General features: G+C 39.3%; 1 protein-coding gene across 1 annotated transcript in view; it reads left to right on the plus strand.

The window, feature by feature from the left end:
- Positions 1-19,016, plus strand: part of ZCCHC24 (zinc finger CCHC-type containing 24) — a 103,830-nt gene extending 84,814 nt beyond the window's left edge. Inside the window, exons 3-4 of the mRNA XM_030275902.4 lie at positions 6,179-6,343; positions 12,581-19,016. Coding sequence (XP_030131762.1) covers positions 6,179-6,343; positions 12,581-12,694 — 279 coding nt within the window. The 3' untranslated portion in view covers positions 12,695-19,016. The remainder of the gene's footprint in view (positions 1-6,178; positions 6,344-12,580) is intronic.
- Positions 19,017-20,201: the final 1,185 nt, after the last annotated feature.

Here is a 20,201-nt window from a genome sequence, read left to right on the forward strand (position 1 = left end):
GGCACTGAGCATTTACATATTTCCTATATCTATATTAGCTGTGGAATGATGGGTAGGACTGGCAAAGAAAACCCATACTAACAACCTCTCAGACCATTCAGTGTTGGGTAATTGACACATCAGATAATTGCAGAATTGCCAATTAGCAACTATCCAGCTTCAAACTAACTTAGCATAGTAATGATATCGTATCTTTGCTCCTGACAGCATGGCTAGGACTGAAACATCTGTGAAACCAGATTTGATTTAACTGGTGCAATGTTTGCCAAGGCAGCTTCTTGGCTTTCCAGACTTTGAGAAACATGTCCATGACAACTATGTCTATTGATTTAATCATCTTCAGAAACAATATACATGTTATTAGTAACAAACTGCTAAACTTTTCTCTTGGTTTACCTTTGTGGAAACTAGATCAAAATCACAGTTAACATACACAACACTGTTGACAACAATGGTTTTTCAAAGCAACCAAGAGGCACATACTCAAGCCATACAATGGGCTTCTGTCATATAAAAATTTACCTGTAAGGTTTCATTGACATAGCTTAAACAATATGCTTTTAAGTCTTCCCAAAGATTAAGACTTGGGAAGTGAAAATGTTTGTAACAGCAGAAATATGGTATTTCTTCAAGAAAAATAAAAGAAACAGAGGTGGGAAATCCAGACAGGAGACTCACCAGTCAGAGGTGGAAGTAGCCCTAAGCCATGCCACAGACAAGTCTCCTAAGAAAATCCCAGTCCAATAAAACACATATTGACCTCCTCTTTTAAGCTACACAAACAAGATTAAGTTTTCTTTATTTTTCAGCCGTCTTGCTCAGATATAATTTTATCTATCATAAATCTTTAATCTGAAATATCCAATACAACTATAAGTTCCATAATTCCTATTGTTCAGAAAAACAAATAGAACTTTTGATTTAAATAGTAATGCTATAGTGAAGAGCCTTTCTGACCATTATGCATTTTTTCCCTTAACAGACCTGTATCAAGACTTCTCATCATATCACTAATACACAAATTAAACTAGAGAGAAAGCTGAAAAATGCATTAGTTTGGTTTCTGTATCCCCTAGATGCTCTTTCTATATTGCACGTACTAATTAAAGATGGTTGGTTTAAATCAATACCTCAGAAGTCTTCAGTGTCAGACGTCAGCAGTGTCATTCCTAAACACATTACCTATCTGCCTATGTATTCTGTTAATACTCAAGGTTTAGATGAGCATAAAAGTGAGGAAGGACAAAGAAAAAAAAGGTTGACCAGTCCAAAGATTCCCTTTTTTGTGCCATTTTGGCATAAGTGTGCAGGTGTGTCCTCATTTTCTATACAGTATGCACAGAGCTGAGACAGGTGAGAGCACTTCTGTGAATTTCCCAACACTCTGTAACTTGCTGCAGCCTCAGGACTAGAATGCCACAGCACCCAGTACACAGAATCAGTCCTTATACTTTTTTTTAATTTTCTAATTGGACTTTTTGGGGATGCGTTATCGTATCTTTATTAAAAGATATGATATGCATATAGTAGTACACAATGACAGTAATAAGGCATTTTTAATGTCATCTCCCAGTTGTGCTGACTTTCAGCTGAGAGTCTTGGAGGGTTCACATTACAAAATATAGCTCTGGGCCTCCCACTCCTACAAACCACTCGCGAGCCTGTCAGACATCAAGCTGTGCACTGTTACCCTTTTCTCTTCATTTGATAAAGCATGCTTACAAGCAGACACTCAGAGTTCTATGAAGGGGATCCACCTACCAATGGTAGCCTGATTTCATCTTTTCCTATGCTGTACAGAGCCCTTTCAGCTGTGTAAAACAAACTTGGAGGGAGATGAGGGGAAGAAAAGCATTAAATTGTGCCTCTGCGTTTTGCTTTGAGGAAACTCAGCCTTGTGTTGTTTACAATGAATCTAGTTTTAAGCAGGGCATGTTGGGGGAGGGGGGCATGTTTTGTTTTTGCTGACTCTGCAAACTGATACTTTGAGGGAATTGTTTAGGGAAAGCAGAGAGTCCTTTATTATGTACATCATTGCCAAGTGATTTGGCAGATCCCTCATGAGATGCACTTTCTGATAGGTTGACAGAGAGCTGGACTGGCCAGTTACCAGCAGAAAAGCTCAAGTTAAACACTTTTAAAATCTTATGGTGGCCAATTTGTGGTTTTGGCTCAAGAAAGAAAGAAGATGAAAAATAGGGACAGCTGGGTGTCAGTGAGGGATGGAATATTGAGGTAATTTTTGTTACTGTGCCACACCAAATTCACTGGCTTTGTACATTGGTTGTTTCCAGCTAAGGCAAACATACATACTGACTAGGTACACCTGCAAAGGTGATGGCAGTTGTGTCACTGCTTGTCCAAAGTCAAAACATCACAGAACTCCCTAACACCTAGATCCTGACATTGAGGCATACTTCAAGCAATGGCTAGTTTCTGGTCCTTGTAGCAAAACCTGTTGCACTTTGATGTTCCCCAAAGGCCCACCTGTCCAGGATGCAGTAAATACTTGAAATATCTGAATGAAGATACACAAGGTTTTTGCAGCCAAGGACAAAAACCAGGCCAAAGACCTACTTGGGCCTACAGGCAATGCGACAGTGTATGTTAATATGGTAACAACAAAATATTGTGCCATTATGAATAAGAGCATAACTTTGTCGGATTAACTCCACACATAAATAAATCCCTATTTGCAGAAAGAGTAAGAAGAGAATGCTCAGGCAGGAATTGCAGGACCTAAACACCAACCAAAGCCTATTATTAACTACCATTCAAATGGAGCTGGGATGAGGAGAGGATAGGAGGCTAATGGTTTAGACAAGGTAAATCCCACATTCTGTAAAGTAAGGATTTTTTGGTTAATACCGAATGACAAAATGTGTCTTGCTCTCTTTTGGCATTTAGTTAAGGAAAAACCTCTGGTGAAAATATTTCTTGCCCTCCAGAATGAGCACTGAGATACCCCAGCTGCAGCGTGGCCAGGTGCTCGAGCACCCTGTGGGCAGGGCTGGCTGCTTCTGTGCCAAGGAGCAGGCTGTTTCTTGGAAATGTTTATGCAATTCAGCTGTGCTCCTGCTAGAGCCAGACACTCTAAGTTAAAAAAAAAAAAAAAAAACAAAAAAAAAAACCCCAACAAAACCCCAAAAAAACAACAACAAACAAACCAGAACACCCAACCTCAGATCTCCCAGGCCATTAGTGTATCCACTCAGGTTTCGCCTTCTACTAAATACTGTCAAATACCTGTTTTGTTTGGTTCTGCAGAGTGGAGGGAGTTGGAGGGCTGCCTTCACTGCTGTCAGTGGTTCCTATTGATGTTTCCCACTAGAGAAAATGAGCTTACTTGTTTGCTAGTCCAAATTCCCTGTGGGGCACTGCTTGGGAAACTGAAGATATGGGAAGGAAAATAATATCTATTAGTGCAACACGTAAACATCCATAAAACAGAATAGCAAAACACCTACAGAGAATGTTGTAAGTTTGCCAACAAACTAATTAGAGTCACTGACTGAGAGAGAGCTGTGACTGTCAAAAAAAGTTAAAATAAAAATAAATCAAAAGTTTAATCTAGCAATTATAACAGGAAATTACCAACAGAGTCAGGGTTCCTACATTCTTTTCCTGGTTCTGCTTCCAATTTACCGAGAAAGTTGGAGAAGCCGGATTTTAAAAGTATCTTCTAATTTGGAAAGCCTCCATTTCTGATGCCTAGCTGTACACACAGAGGACTCCACAGACCAGTATCTCTAGTGCTCCCTGTGCATTTGTGAGGGCAGAGCATTTCAGGGCATTGGTGTCTCTGAAGTCACATACGTGACCTGGACAAACCCACAGTCACTGGCCCGCCCAAGTGGCCGTCTCTGAAAGTTTCCCATCTGGGAATTGTGGCTGGCACAACATATTGCTGTGGGAGTCTGATGTTTAAATGCTCTTTATGGCTGACATAACATATTGCTGTGGGAGTGTTATGTTCAAATACTCTTTGTAAACATTTACAAGACTTCCAAGATGCACTCTGTCTCCAAAGTCAGTGCTATTACTTTTGGCAATAATGAAACCTGTGAACTGCACGTTTTCTGAAAGGACTACTGCTTGGTAGGGGCACTGAGCTGCATTTTCAAGTGTGGCTGCAGGAAGAGTTTAAGTAGAGGGTGACTTAATCAGAGCGTCAAAAATCATTTGTCTTCCATTCAATAACACCCCCCCAATAGAAACTGCAAATAAAACAATCTGTTTTATTTGATTGAATTTCTGATGCTTCAGAAGGAGAGGGAAGTTCTCTCAAACACAGGAGCTCTCTGGACACAGAGAAAAAATTCCATAAGGATTCAATCCCATAAGAATTTCTGAATGAAGAGAGCATGTGTCTTCTTCTTACTGTGAGTTGTGCTATGAGCTCCTCAGAGGCAGAACCAAATTAAGTATGAATTAGGATAAGAATGTCTCCATAAATTGACATTTTCCTGCACTACATTCAGTTGCAATCTCTCATCTTTATTAAGGGACACCATGGGTCGGAGAGCTACACTGAGTGCCTGCCAGCACTCAGTTGTGGAAGTCTGAATGTTTCTCACTATACCAATGCACTGGTTTTTTCTTCTGTGCCATACTATTGGAAATATGCGTGTCTTGGTCAGCTTTATCTTTGTTATCAGCCAGAATATTTACAGTGGCTTGTCAGAAGCAAATTACTATAGATGCTTGCCTCTTTGTAATGGAGGTTGCTACTGATCCTATCTTCTAAAGAATATTGCAATGCTGAGGAATAAGCATTAAAAAAACAGAGAATGTTGTTTACTGACACTACAGAAAGAAAAAAAAAAGGCTGGAGTAGGTTTGGTGTCCCCTGCTCTTCCACCCACAGCATGCGGGGGAGAGCGCACTCAATGTTCCTTTCCCTTCTTGCTCCCACATGTGACCCAGGAGGCAACACAGTGTTCACCATCTCCATCAGCCACTGGAGCCTGAGTCTCAGAGCTCCTGCCAAGCTCAGGTCTTCTGCCAACCACCTGCTTTTGCAACCTTTGTTTTCACATAGAAAGCAATTTGGACCTACACACTGAGAAATCACACAAGCTCCCAAAACAAAAGCAAATGCCTTCCCAGCATGATGGCTCATTTCACTTTTGCAAACTTTATCTGGAAGCCTTAAAAAAGAAAAGCTGCTTAGGCCTGATATGTAAGTAAGCGACAAAGAACCCTTTGATAGGTGACCATAGTATACTGCCACTATACAGGCAAAGTGTCTCCTTCTGGGCAGCAGCGAACTAAACACAGTGACATGGACAGTGTTTCAACACCTGCTAGGGACTCCGGGAAAACAGTCTCATCTTTACAACTATCCTAGCACAGCTGGATACAACACCCTCATGCACCCTCATCTTCACATACCTCACCATATTTTGTTAAGTACAACACACAGTTTTAGTGAGTGAACAGATGTACAAAAAATAAACCTGGTATTTGCGTACAGTCATTGTCAACTCTACTGGCTTCCCTAGATAAAAAGGCTTTCTTTAAGGGACATTTAACATTCAGACATCACAACACACCATTTAAGAATCCTTTCCTGTTTCCTTCAAAAGGCAGAAATAGAGAAACCATTTACCAAGAGCCAGAAACCAGATAAAGTTAATAAAAGTTATTATTTCCACTAGTCAGAATGTCCTTCCTTCATACTCAGTCCCAGTTTGTGCACACCCATATGATAACATATAGGCTGTGAAAAGCAGAAATATTGAAAATCATCTTAACTACATGTTTTTAGTGGAAAATAGACTTGATTTCTAAACTGGAATTTCTAGTTAAAAAGTAGTCTTTTATTACTAATGAGCTACTCCTCCTGATACTATATATATTACTAGCAATATATACTCAATAGAAATGATTTTATCGTAATGAAACTAATATTAAAACTATTTACTCAAAAAGTGAAAATGCATATTTCTAAATACTCAGTGCCAGTAACAAGTATGATGTTTTCTTGAACTTTTGAATACTTCTTACAGAAACCACTCTCAGAACTGTAAACTCTAGCTTCAACATATGAGCTCTTCATTAACGGGAGACATTCTTCATGCTTGCCTCCAATATCTTCTTCGCAAAGTTTCCTAATTAAAAAAATACACACCCACCCATTTTCAGTCATTCATTGCTACTTCCCTTTGTTTTGTAGGCTCGTCCAAAAGGAGAAGGCCTGACACCATACCAGGGCAAGAAACGCTGCTTTGGTGAATATAAGTGCCCCAAGTGCAAGAGAAAATGGATGAGTGGAAACTCCTGGGCTAACATGGGACAAGAATGTATCAAGTGCCACATTAATGTTTATCCTCACAAACAGGTAAGAGAAGTGCAGACCTGATGGCAACAGGCTTGCAACTAGGAATGCTGTTGACTTTGTAAAGCGTGGGTAAGACTTAGAAAGAACTTGACATGGACTACAACACCCCGCAGAGAATGTTTCCCAGATAAGCTTTCTCAGCTCTGGAAATCTGAACAGGTGTCATCAGAGTTGCAAAACATCTCATCCCATATCTAAACAGTCAGGGACCACAGTTCCCTAGTGAGGGCATATGATAGAAAGTTCCATTCACCATAGTGTATTCATCATGAAAACTCACACCAGCTCAAATCAAGTGCCCCTGTTCCACACCTCATCCTAGGCAGTGGCAGACACTTCCAGAAAGGTGTTTGTATAGACAAAACAATAATCTCTGAGGATATTTCCCCAACCTCTTGTATGGCCTAAGGAATATCTCTGCATTCTCCCAGTTTGTCACCAAACAGATCAAACCTTGCAGAGTCTATTAAATAGCTGAAATCCAATCACATGGGCCACCAAGCCTTGCTGTGTCGCTGTAGGAGAGTAGGATGCTTGTGTTCAATTTAGGACAAAAACTTGGAAACCTTATTTCAGGATTGCTCAATATTCATTGCAGTGAATTAGGCATTTCTTCTCAATTGCCAAGCTTGCCCTTTTCTCCCATCCTCATCTCCATAGCTCTATTTCATTTTCCCCAAATGGGAAAAGTCCAAATCCATGGACTTCCCAGTACTGTAAGGTTTGTCCATGTCTCACAAAGAACGGTTTGGTGCTCCCATGTAACTGGCTCAGGCAATAATATCAGAGTAGTGAAGATAATAATCTCCACTCTGGATAGCTCTGGGGTAGCCATTCATGCACATATGTAAGCTCTGTGAATGGCTTGTGCAGCTATGCTCAAATCTTGATTTCCTATGCATACCTTTCGTTAGTGAGTCCCTGGAGAGGAGAGCAGCCACACTTTCCTGCCACCTGCTCATTGTTCCTGGAGGCTCATTTCACTCCAGGAAACTATCCCAGGCCAGTTCCCCACAAAGAATGTCTCAGTTCAGCCCTATGCTCTTAGTCCATATGGCCTAGCTGTGAGAATGAGCTTTTAATCTCTCTGGGGCAGGAAAAGTCTTCTCAGCACTTTTACAGCTGTGTATATACTTTAGAGTGCTCTATAAATACAGCTCTAAATCTCTGTATTTAAAAGAGATGGTGGAGCATTACAAGAAGTAACACAAGGGCCTGACAGGAGGGCTGCTGCCATTCATTCCCCAGCTCATCCACCAAGTAGGGAATCAGGTGGTTGTCACACCTGAGCTGAAAAATTGCTCCTCAGGCAAGCTTTACTAAATTATTCCACTGTATTCCTCCTTCTGCATTTCCCTCTAGTGACAAACCATCCCAGGGGAGTGCTTACAGGAGTAAACAGAACATGGGGCAAAAACCATAGGCCCATTGAACTCAAGCCTTACTGAATGCTAAAGAACCGCCCAGACAAATCTGCTCTATGGAAATTTCAAAAGGTGTTTCCCAGATAGTTACTTTAGCTACTCTAAACATAAACAGAAATCTCAGACAAGACTTAAACCTTTCCTATTCACCCAAGAAATTTGGATTTTGTGGTTGTTTATGCTCCTTCTTACTCTGCTTCAGCAATTGAGCCAGTCCTTATAGTCATTCACCAGCATTCTTGGCAGTGTAACAGCCCAGATGCCAAGCTCTGAATTCTCATTTTCTTCCCCTGCCCACTATAGCAGCAACATCTGCGCCCATGGTTATTTCCTGGCTGGCCTCTTATCAAGGCTTCTTCTCCGACTTTGTGGCTAAGGCCGGTGCTGTTTGTGATGACAGCTGTTGCTCTGGTGCAGAACCAGCCATCTGGTGACTGACTTGTCCTCTTGGACACTATTTTCTTCCAGCTGTCAGGAATTTACTGTTGGACTGGAAATAATTTGGTATGTAAATACATACCTCATGATACTCAAGTTATTACTTTCATGGGCAATTCAGTGGTCTCTTCATAATTCCCATATCTGAGTGCAACCACTGCCACCTCACTTCCCTCAGTATGGGGAAGGGTGGGTATGATCACTCAAGCCCAATAAATTTTTCTAACAGTTTCAAGCCTACAAGTATGATCTTTTGACTCTTTAGATTTAATAAACCCACCCCAGATGCCCACACTTGTGTACTCCAGCTACAGGAATACAGTTCCCCTCAGACTGCTGCTTTTCTGAACGCTTAAAAAAGAGATTTTCACCATTTACCTGATACTGTTATCAGTCATTTCTAGCTGGCCTGTCCCAGAGGCATGCTGCTGACAGAGGCTGCTTGCTCTCTCTAAGCATCCTGCCTCTGATCTGCTGCCTTCTTATCACTGTCTCTTGGATTCATGGCGACAGCCCAGGGCCTTGGTAATGTCCCTCTTTCCCCAGGCAGATAGAAAAGCAGAGGGTGTGCTGCTCAAGAATGGACAGTGCATTTAATCTTTTCTTCCCCAGTGCCCAGTTTTTTTTATTGGACTAAAAATCTACAAATTCACAATAGCACGTGTTTCTTGAGAGAAACATGGCTCCTTAAGACTGTTACCCTAACAATTATCCTGCCAGCAATAGCTGCAGAATCTTTCTATTCGCATTCCTAATCTGACATTTAATCATCTCATTTGCTGCATTAAGACTTGATGTCAATGAGTCCAGAAAATTATTTTTAATTGTTTTCTGTCATTTGAATCATGATGTGATCCTCTATCCATCAGTGGTGCAATTAAATTGTTCCATTCCACAGCAGAAAATACAAACAGAAGCAGGCACATTATTCCATTCTACACCTTAGTGGAAGCAATTTCCCTCAAGATGTGCTAGTGATGCTTTAAAACCTAGCACTTCATAAGGGTGAGATATTTGTTTGAGGGGTTTGGGGTTTCAGCTGACTGTTGGGGAATGCAGAGGTTGTGCAATACATCTAGATGGGGACAGCAATAACTCACAATCAAAAGTTAATTCACAGGTCAGGAATTGATATATAAATTTGGATTTCTGACAGTTTCATGCTTCATTCCCCTGTGGCAATATCTTTATTCACCACCACCAAATGCTTTCCTGGTGGAGCTGCACAAGATTATTTCCACCCCGCAACTACCAGTAGAAAATTAAACAAAGATGCACAAAACTGAAGTCCGGAGGAATGCAACTGTGGATGCTTGCATTAAAAAAAAAGAAAGAAAAGAAAAAAAAAGACAACAAGATTTAACTTTTACAGTTAAACTCTCCATTTAATGAAAAAAGGATACCTTTCCCTTGAGGAACATAGCAAGATTTACTGTTGTTCTACAAGCCCCATTTCACTGCTTTTTAAGGAAAAGAGTTAACTTTTCAGCCAAATAGCCTGTCCCCTTCTCCACACCCTGTCCCAGTGCATGGCTGAGTCCTCAACAGCAGTGCAGAGCTCTTGCAGCCTCCTCAGTTCCTGATGTCTCCTGCAGAATTCAGGCAGTCTCCAGAGCTGACACAGTGTGCAACAGCCAGGCCCTGCTGCACCCCTCTTGTGCCAGGGGCCCCTCCTTCCACCACACCAGAGCTGCCCAGCCCTGATGGACACACAGCTCTGTGACTAACATCCTACACTTTTACCATGGTGTAAGAATGGTTCTAAGAGTATAAGGTCATTACTTTCAGGTTCTCCTCAATTAGTAACAGACAGCAGCAGGACAAGAACACTTGCTACTCAGGGTGATGAAAGGGTTCTTTTTTGCCTTTACAAGAAAGCCATGAAGAGAAAACTGCAAATGGAGATAAGCTGGGATTTCCTTTTATGCAAAAGTTGGGTTGAAATAGTTTTAAGACACAAACCACACAAGCACACTACCAATTGCAAAGCCTCAGCCCTCCACCACCTCACCAGCAATGCAGTCTGGGCTCTGCAGGCTTGGTTCCTTCCAGCTGGCCCTTGGTAACCTGCTTTCCTGCCTTTGTAACCCCTCTCTCCCCAGCCTGTGTCGTAACACACTGGTAACAATAACAGTTCTGAAATCAAAATGCTTCGCAGGCCAAAAAGCTGAGCTCAATCAACACAGGGGGAAAGCAAACTACGGAGAGCTATTGTTTCTGAAAACCATCCAAAAACTCTTGGCGCTTCAAGGCATTCCCAATGTCCTTTGCACTATTTCCAGGAAAAATTATTCCCAAGGCCTTGCATATTAAAAAAAAAAAAAAAAAAAAAAAATCTGGCTTATATCAATAAACATGATAACTGCTGTATTTTTCTCTTTAATCAGAGCACAGCTAGCATGTAGAAGCAATCAGAGCTGAGTCAAATAGCCTGTTTCAAGTGTAGCATTTCAAAACTCTCATTCGCTGTTAAAGAGTGTAAATTAACCCCTGGGACTCCAGAACCTGCACTTCATCTTTATATATTTATGTAATGCAAAGTCTTGAAGAATATTTGTGGGCAGATGTTGGTGGAATAAGTGGTAGATGAGGTAGAAAGGAATTTTTTCTGACCAAACACACATTCAACTTGCCTGTCTTGTGGAATAAGCAGTGGTTGGACTGCAAGCCTAGAAACAGAATTGCTGGTTCTGATCTTAAATCTCAACATAGTGACATCAAACATTTAAAGCTCAGTAGGGTTGAAGGGCATTTGAAGAGTCCATCTGCCTTCCTCATCTAACACAGGAAATCCCCTTTGCAGCTGAAATGTAGATGAAGGAAGACTCAAAGACCTATGTGGTGCAGGATAATATCATGGTTCTAAACACTGACTCAGAAAGAAGCCATTGAGTCACTACTGAGTCACTCCTATATATTGTGTTGACTAGCTGTGCAACATAATAAGAGTGTTGCACTTATAATCCAGTACAATCAAGCAAGAATTTACAGACATCCCTCGTTCAAGATGATTGAATATATTTTGTGTCATTTTAGCTATTCAAAGAGAGAAACTTTTCTACTCCCTGATTTATGAAAATTGCAATAGTGCAATATTACATAGCCAGAAAAAAAAAGATGCACAAAATCTCTGTTCCTGTCCACAGAATTTCAGGTAGGTGGCTTGATGAAGAACTTATAAATGAAATCTTAGATGATCAGGTGTACTTTAAGACCTTACAGATAAAGAAAAGTCTTTAAGAAAAGTGTTAAGAGATAAATGGCCAAGATGGTGTAATTTTTATTTACCCACCCACTGCTCCAAGAATCACATTTTGAAGATATAAGCAAGGGTCTAATATCCCTGTAAAAACAGTGAGAAGCTTATGGCTAGTTTTCAGATTTCACACCACATGCTGTGTCTACCACAGTCCCATGGAAGAACTGCTGCCTTCATGGCACTGTGCAATGAAACAGCCTTTCAGACACATTTCGTGAAAACATTTCAGATCAATTATGGGTTAGGGAACTTGGGAGTGTTTTCCAAGCAAATGGTGCACTTTATTAAGTTCTACCTCACATGTCTATCACTTCCCTACCTTTCAGACTTCCCAAACCTTTAACTTTGTCACAATATTTAACATGGATATTTTATTTTCAGAATGATTGTGAAGCCTTTTACGTACCATGGAAAGTGAAAGCACAAATATCTACTAACAATGAATCAGCTTAATTTCCTCCAGTACTGTGATTTCATGAATATTATTAAAAATACATAATTTATTACTCAGATTCAGTGCAAAGGATTGTGTCATGAGGTTGGATCTTGTTTTGGTTTTGTATAAGTTTGGAATTTTTTTTTTATTTTAATAAAAGCTTTGCAGCTGTTCTGTTTCAAAACTTTCAGCCTCAAAAACATGGCACTTCCTATTGGAAAAACACCATTTAGCTATGCAGTATCTGTGCTTAGTTAAGACAGTTTTCTTCATGTAGCAGCTAGTCCTAACATTGATAATCCCTGCTCTGCATTGCTGGGTAATGGGACTCCCATGCTTTAGGTGGTAATGCCTTTGGGACATCTAAGTTACTGGAGCTAAGCAAATGAACTCTTTTGTCACTGCTTTTAGAAATTAAGTCCTCAATTCAGTATTTTTGTAATTTGACTGCAACAAAGTTAATGTCATTCTTCATAAAGGTGAAATTAAGTTGTGACGCCACTCTGAACCAATGTAGAGCTGAAGGGCTGAAAAAAATCTCTTCATACCCTCAGGAAAGAAACCTTTTTAATTACCAGTAGAAAGCTCAATTGGGGCATAAAAGTGGACTTCACATCCTTAATAAAGAGTAACAAGGACAAAACCTTGGATATAATCTGATTTCCTTCCTGCCACTGCAGAGACCCCTGGAAAAGCCGGATGGCCTGGATGTGTCAGACCAGAGCAAAGAACATCCTCAGCATCTGTGTGAGAAGTGCAAAGTTTTGGGCTACTACTGCCGCCGTGTGCAATAAACCTTCCAAGTGGCCTCTTCCCATCCCCATCATCCCGAGAGATTCTCTGGCAGCATGCGATCAACAGCAGCACAACAGATCAAGATAAAAGCTAAAATAATTGCCAATATTGCCTATCTAATAATATGCCTTACCATTAATAGAATGTAACATTTCTCCTGTGCATGTGCATGCATGCAATAGGTATTTACAGGACTATGATTTGTATACATATATATGTAAATTTATATATGTACACACATAAAGTGTTACTGATGATGTTCACAACAGAACTACAGTTACAGGTTCTGCTGATTGTTTACACAGACTCTATATCACAGCCAGGTGAAATGAAGTACTTTTCAAAAGGCAAGGAATGATATGCACAAGGAATATTTGTTACATGCATGGCTTTTGCAGAGGTTCAGTAACTGTGGGGCCACTAATTGTAAGCACTCACCCACAACACAAACACTGTTCTTATATGACAAGATAAAGGAAGATGAAACAAGTCACAGCATAAAAGGGGAATTACTGCTTTCCCAGTTCTAGGAAGTCTTAAGAGTTTTGTGCTGCTGATTTCTTGGACTTTTTTCTATTTGTTACCATCCTTTGGGCAGAGCTTAGGCAAAATAATATTTGCAGGACATGGAAAAAAAAAGTGAATAATTGTTTGAGGGGTGTGGGTTGGGTAGGAAGGGAATGTCATAAGATTCCAAGAGGTTTTTGGAAGAGACAAAATTGCCTTGCTTATGCAACTACCAGATCCTTCTCTTGTCATATAACCCCACTGACATGGCCCCTTTTATGTGCATGGTGTGTTCATTAGGCAACAAGCACACTAAATTTACTATGAATAGGGGATAAGAATACTTAAAACTGACCCCAATGTCCTTAACTGAAAGATTAGCCAAACTTACTATTTATAGTAGTTTAAAAGCCACTTTCTAGAAATATTTTTATGTCCTGTTTTCTACTATAGAAATTTGTTACAATATGAAACATGTTAGCCATAGGGGTGTTTTAAGGCATGGAGAACACTCTATATAATTCTCTTTCTTTATGTCTTCCTGAAGAAGACCTACATACCTGGGGAGAAATTTAGGAATTATATTTCATTGTCCCGTTTCAGGTAGAGCTTTGCACAGGGACAGCCTGCTGCAAAGAACATCTTGTCAGGGATTGGCAAATACAAATTGAAAGTACCTCGAGACACTATCCTGTTTGTATGTCTACGTGAGAGTACATTGGCAAAAGGACACAACAAGCAATTCATTTGTAGTGTTCACTAAAAAAATTAGAGGCATAATGTTTGAGATGGGGGGGGTTTACATCAGTAATTTACATTTTTATCAAGTTTCCTTTAGGGAGATTGATTTGTGTGAATGATACTTAGAGAAAACACTTTAAATCCTAAATAACTTGATGTGAACTAAAAGTGTTCTGAGGACTAGTTCTGTAATGCAAAGAAAGTGGGGGATTTATGCCAAGTGACAGCAGGATGTTACCAGTATGTCAAGACAAGATTTTATAAAGAAAGTAGAAAACTTATCATGAGCATTCACCTAGGGAACGTGAAGCTCCTGACAAATTTGTTGCAGGGTCAAACTCTTGCCATTTCCCCACTTTGCTATAAGCAGGGCAAAATTGCATCTGCTTGTTTGGTGGGAGTGGCATGTACATATCTTGCAAACTCCATTATTTATGGGCAGCCCAAGTGACCCAGCCTGCTGGTCACAGGAAGCATCCTGACTAGCTTCTGACCACAGCTCTCCCATAGCTCCCTGATTTTGGGCAAGTCACAAGATCCTTCTGGACCTCAGTTTCCCCATCTGCAAAAAGGGGATAAAAATTCTTTAGTATACCTACCTCACAGGAGAGTTGTGAGGTTTACTTAATATCTCTTAAGTGTTTTGGCATCACTAGATGAAAAATGCTGTGCAATGCTAAAATAGAATTAACTAAATTAATCACTTGGAAACTACTTTTGCCCTGTTAGCAACTCCAACTAAAAAAGCTGAAAATATTATTGAAAGTAACACTAATAAACAGTTCAGTTTCCTCAGTGAAAATACGGAGTTTTAGCATTTTCAAATGCAAACATATTCTTTTGCACAGATTCACAAATTAACTTAGAGACAAATTCTCTCAACAAAGATACTAATCTGTCTGTACAAGTAAGAAAATACACAAGCAAATCTAGGGGTGGATTTTCTAAGCTTGACCTCTAGGATTAATCTCAATAGATTGTTTCAAGCATGAGTAATTTTGAAAGAGCAGCATTTTAAACCAGATCTATTTTTTTACTCTTGAGCACTTAATAGTACAGGAACAAAACAAAACAAAAAAAATCACCTAGATGGTTTACATCTCACTAAATAACATGTAGAAAAAAGCCCTTAGATGAAGATAAGGGAAAACATTATTTTATTTTCTCCCTGAAACCAAGATGTTGCTGTCAAACATCTTGTTCAGTATTGAAATAATCTCCCTGTTATGAAAACCACTAAAACCAGTAAAATAGCACAAGTCTTTCTATAGCTGTATTACTATATCACACACCAGCAGGCTCTGACAAAAAGGTGACTAAAAGATGCCATTATAAGCATTAGTATTTTCATGACAGTGCCCTATTAAGAATTGTTTATCCAGATTCAACACTGCCAGGCAATGCCTTTAGTTTATGGATTTTTAGATTGTACTAAAAATACACATAACCTACTTTAACACAACGTCTATAGGTGTAGCATAATTCTTGAGAGCATACTTATGAGAGCTCATATTATTGATGCGTTCCTAGGCAGAAGACATATCAAGTATTTAAGTGATACCTAGAATATCTGTAATAAAGAGGAGAGCAGATTTCCCCCAGCCCTGGCACTGGGGAAAGCAGATGAAGAACAGAACGTGTGGAAAAGCAAAGAGCAACAATGCTTTTTTTGTTGTTGTTGTTTTGTTTTGTTTGTTCTGCCTAAGGCAGAGGCACCGGGACCTTCTCCCTGCACAGGCTGGAGCCGCCTCCCTAAAGCCGGGCTTGGCAAGGCAGGAGCCCAGCTCGGCCCAGGGCATCCCTCTGTGCCTCCCTGCAGGACTCACTCCACGCTCGAGTCTGGGCAGCTGGAGTGGCTGGGAAAACACATCCACATACGTAATTGTGTAGAACAGTTGATGACCACTGGCTTTTAGTTAGTGGCACAGAAGAGACATTTCTGAATTTTTATTTCAACGGAAAAAAAGAATAATAGATTATAAAATATAGATTACTTCTGCTCCCTGCCTCCCCACTCAAAGGTAATTCACCTATAGATGTAACCAGTTCTTTCCAAATCAGATAAAAAAAAAAAAAAAAGGTTAAGGTGCAGATTTTTGACTGGAAAAATGAGGGACTGATTTATCTTTTAGATTTTAGTGACTGCTTTCTGATGTTCTCTAACTAGCTCTGCATTGAGAGCATCAGCTAGCAATCATTGAAGGCATTAGTAGACAGTATTGGCAGGAGTGAAGCAAGCATCAGTAAAAAGAGTTTTAAATCACTACAGGCCTCCCTAAACTGAGTATTGTTTAGGGGTGTATCTGAGAGCAGTTTGGCTCTGTGCATTTATTTGGCAAACTGGATTTTCAGCCTCCAATGCTTGCTGTTGACAGCCCATCAATATATCCTGTCCTATTCTATCATTTTTTAATTTGCACCTTTTCAGATTTTTTTTTAAATCTTCCATTTATTTTTTTTAAAAGCAACAAAAACCAATCAAACACCCCACAGTTGCTTTCATGAGTTGGTCATAACATTTCATATCGAATTTGGAATGGGCACACTTCTGGAAAAATATCTGAGTAATTTGAAATGTGTGTTATAGGTTTTTAGCTGCTTTAACCTAATGAGGCTACAATGAAGTTATTACAAGTACTTCATTTAAAGGTGATGAAGAAATATCCTAGTAGTTTTAAAGGGTGGCCCCATTTTAGCCAGTTCCTACTGCTGCTACCACAGGTGTAAAATGATGCCACACAAGCAAAATTTGAGGCATTTTTGTCTCAAATTTGCTATTTAATTTCAGATAAATACACAAGAGTATATATTATTTGTGAAAAATAGGTGTATTTTGAAGTTCCCCATTATATGGGACTTAGTTTTTAAACAAAAAATGTGAAGTTACATATGTCTGAGAGAAGCCTCATACCTAGAAGTATTAGCTACATTTTACCTTTTTGTATAACATGAAATTTAGATTATACATGAATTGCAAACCTGTGAGACTAGCATTAAAAAAAAAAAAAAAAACAACCCGAAACCTACTAAAAACATCAAAAGTTTAAAGCTTTTGGAAATGTCAGACTTCATAGATTAGTGGTCTTTGTCCTGCAGTAACATAGAAGAATTTTTTTGTCCTATTCTGGATCCTAAGAGTTGTCCACTGAACAGTAAGCAATAAATCATCAACACGTGTTTTTCAAGTTAAGTCGAATAGACATATATTTTCCACTTGCCTTTGCCAACATATTTGAAAATGTGATTGAACTATCCCCCATAGGAAAATCATTCTTTCAGATATCACTCCACTCCCAACTGGGCTTCCACCCATATCTCTTTCTTATCTGCAAAACCAGTGCTGTCCATTGAGTTTGCTGTATCGCTCAAGTGCTCAGAGGGCTGTTTGAGATCTTAGATATAGGGATGATGGATTGTGTTTCTAGGATGAATTTCAAAGGGACAATCGTGTGCAGTTACTAGCTATAGATGATTGATATAAATGTTTACCCCTGTATGAAGTATTTTACAGTTTTACTTGCAGATGTGTATTTATCTTGAGTTATACTTGACATAGAGTTTCTTTCAATTTTTTTTTAATACTATGTGTGTATTTTGGAAACCTTTTTAGATGTTAAAATTTTTGAATGGTTACAAATATTTCTTATAATACTGAATTGTTATCTGGAAACTCTTTGCAGTAACTTTTTTGTATATATTTGAGGGCCTTTTTAAAAAAGTATTGTTTGTTTTTTGGGCAAAGTTTTTACAATTGGGAAGCTTTCAGAAGGGCCTTCCTCTCAACTAGGATACTAACAGAGGTAAGAGTTTTCTTAAGTATTTTGCAGTATTTTGCAGAACTAAGGATGTATCCTCAAGAAAATATTTATGGAAATAATTTACTTTTTTTTTTTACAATGCTTTTGTCTGTATAAAGTATGCAACAGAACTACATTAAGAAGGAAATATTGTCTACATAAAATATTATATGAAAGTTGGTACATAATTCTGACAAAAACCTTGCAATTCTTTAAGCCATATTGTTTTTGTTATCCTTGGATGAAAATATCAGTATTAAGTAACCAGTGTATTATTCAAGTGCTTAGACTTATATGAAAATGCTTATATGGTTTATTTATGTGTATTTGGGGAACGAGTGCTAGAAAAGCTATCACTAGACATGTAGCAAGTGAGGAGCAAATAACAGTATACTGTCACTTTATGGCCTTGTGAGAGACACAAAGGTGTTGAAAGCACCGTGGAGACTCGGCTTTCAGAAACTCCGAAGCACAAGTGGTGGTTTCAAATGGTGGCTCTTTCCTTCCCCACGTCTAGAGGGGAAGACAGTTGGTCGGGACATTGTTTAACTTGACTTTCACAACTCTTTGCAGACTGTGAGCTCAGCTATGCAGTATCATCTACAGCAATAATATCAATCAAAGGATGTAAGAGAAAAGGATTGAAGTAGATTATTGTAGGGGTTTACGTTTATTTTAATTAGAACTCATAGCAATATAGAATATGCATGTGCACGTACTCGAAGCATTTTACACTTTACATTTCATGTAGTTTGATTATATTATGAAGGATTGAGTTTTTAGTTTGATATTTTACCATGCTAAAATGGGAGGTCTGCCCAGCCCTATACTGGATTCTTGTTTCCTTTAAAAGGTTATTTAGTACAGCACTCACTGCATTGTGTAATAGTGCTAAAACTAACACTATTTTATGAATTTCTTCAGCTTTAAAAAAATTAACCTAATGATTATTACATTTGTTTAACTGTACCCACTGACCTTGTCAGATTCAGTTGGCAAATTGTGTAATTTCTTTTTCTGTAACTGTTAATAAACTTGTACAGCTAAAACAAACAAAACCTATGGACAAAGGCCTCAGAGGTACCAGTTTTGTTTCAGCAATCAAGATGACAGCTTGTTCATCTGGTGACTTTGTTGCTACCAAGACTGTAAAATCTCTGTTGTGGATTGTCCATAAAATGGCATTCCGACATGTGCCTTATTTGCTGGATAGTACACAGCTTTCCTCTAGTATTCTAGCATTTTAATGCTGTATTAAAGTATTGCAAAAAAACCAGCAAGAGCGTGGCATGGTTTTCTTGAACATTCCTTCCTTTGACAATTTCCTCCCAGCTGCAGCGGGTTCCTGGTCATGGCCTGGCCAGCCACAGTCTGGTGCCCGAGGAGCAAACCTGCCCTACCACAGCCATGGGAAGAAGCCTTTCTCCTGCACCGAGTCCCTCTGCTGCAAGGAGCCTGGTCACGTCAGGGTGACAGCTCTTCACTGCTGGTGAGGCACCAGGGTTAATGGTGCCGGCTCCTGGTTTTCACAGCCTATTCCTTTTCAGGGAAAACCTTCTATAATCAAAGTACACTTTTAGTGCCTTTGGTTGGATAGAAAAGTTTATGTGCCAGAAAGCTGCTTTAGTGAAAAATAACATTCATCATTCTTTGCAAACAAAAGAAGTTAGCAAGAAGTAGACCTACTAAATGCTTGTTGTGTATTAGCAATGCTCTTCTCACACTCCCAGCCACAGTTCGGTGGCAAGTACTTTTCTCCTGAGACTGACAATACTGTAGTGATTGGAAGTTAAAATAAAAGTGTCAAGAAATTAACTTTGGATTTTAGGTCTCTAATACAAGAGATTGCCTTCATTTAAAACAAGCAGAAAATTTTTATTAGCCACCTAAGCACACATTTTTTTATGCCTGATCATCCCTATGAAACACACTGCATATTTGCCACTTGGAGATCTTCCCCACATTGACACCATTTCTATCACATAGCAAGTCTAATTTCTGGATTTGAGTCGTCATTCAGTCCACATGAGAGAGAGCAAAAACACATCCATGTTTGTGCATTTTTAGGCAATGGTGGAAGAAGAGGTTCACAAGGAATTGTACAGTTCTGAAGCATTGAAAACAGTGACTATTTCTTCAAATGGTGAAAGACATCCCCAGCTGAGCCCCATGGAAAGGGAAAGTATATATTCAAAACTTGTTGGTAAATTTTTGTTTGAAAAATAAAATGTACTGCTCCCCACTTAAAATTTGGCTACAGCACTTTCCCATAGCAAACACAAGCCACAAAGCCAAACTCTGAACTGAAATACATCTTTCTTTTTACAGAAGACCTGGGGCTTCCCAAAAAACCCACAAACACCTCAGATTTAGCACTCAACTGAGACAAGAAAACATACTGAGTAGAAATGCAAAGTCTTAGCTCCCTATTACCATGTTTTCTATGATTCCTCAAAGAAAT

Source organism: Taeniopygia guttata, chromosome 6 (assembly GCF_048771995.1).
Source record: "Taeniopygia guttata chromosome 6, bTaeGut7.mat, whole genome shotgun sequence".
In the NCBI taxonomy this organism is placed as follows: Eukaryota; Metazoa; Chordata; class Aves; order Passeriformes; family Estrildidae; genus Taeniopygia; species Taeniopygia guttata.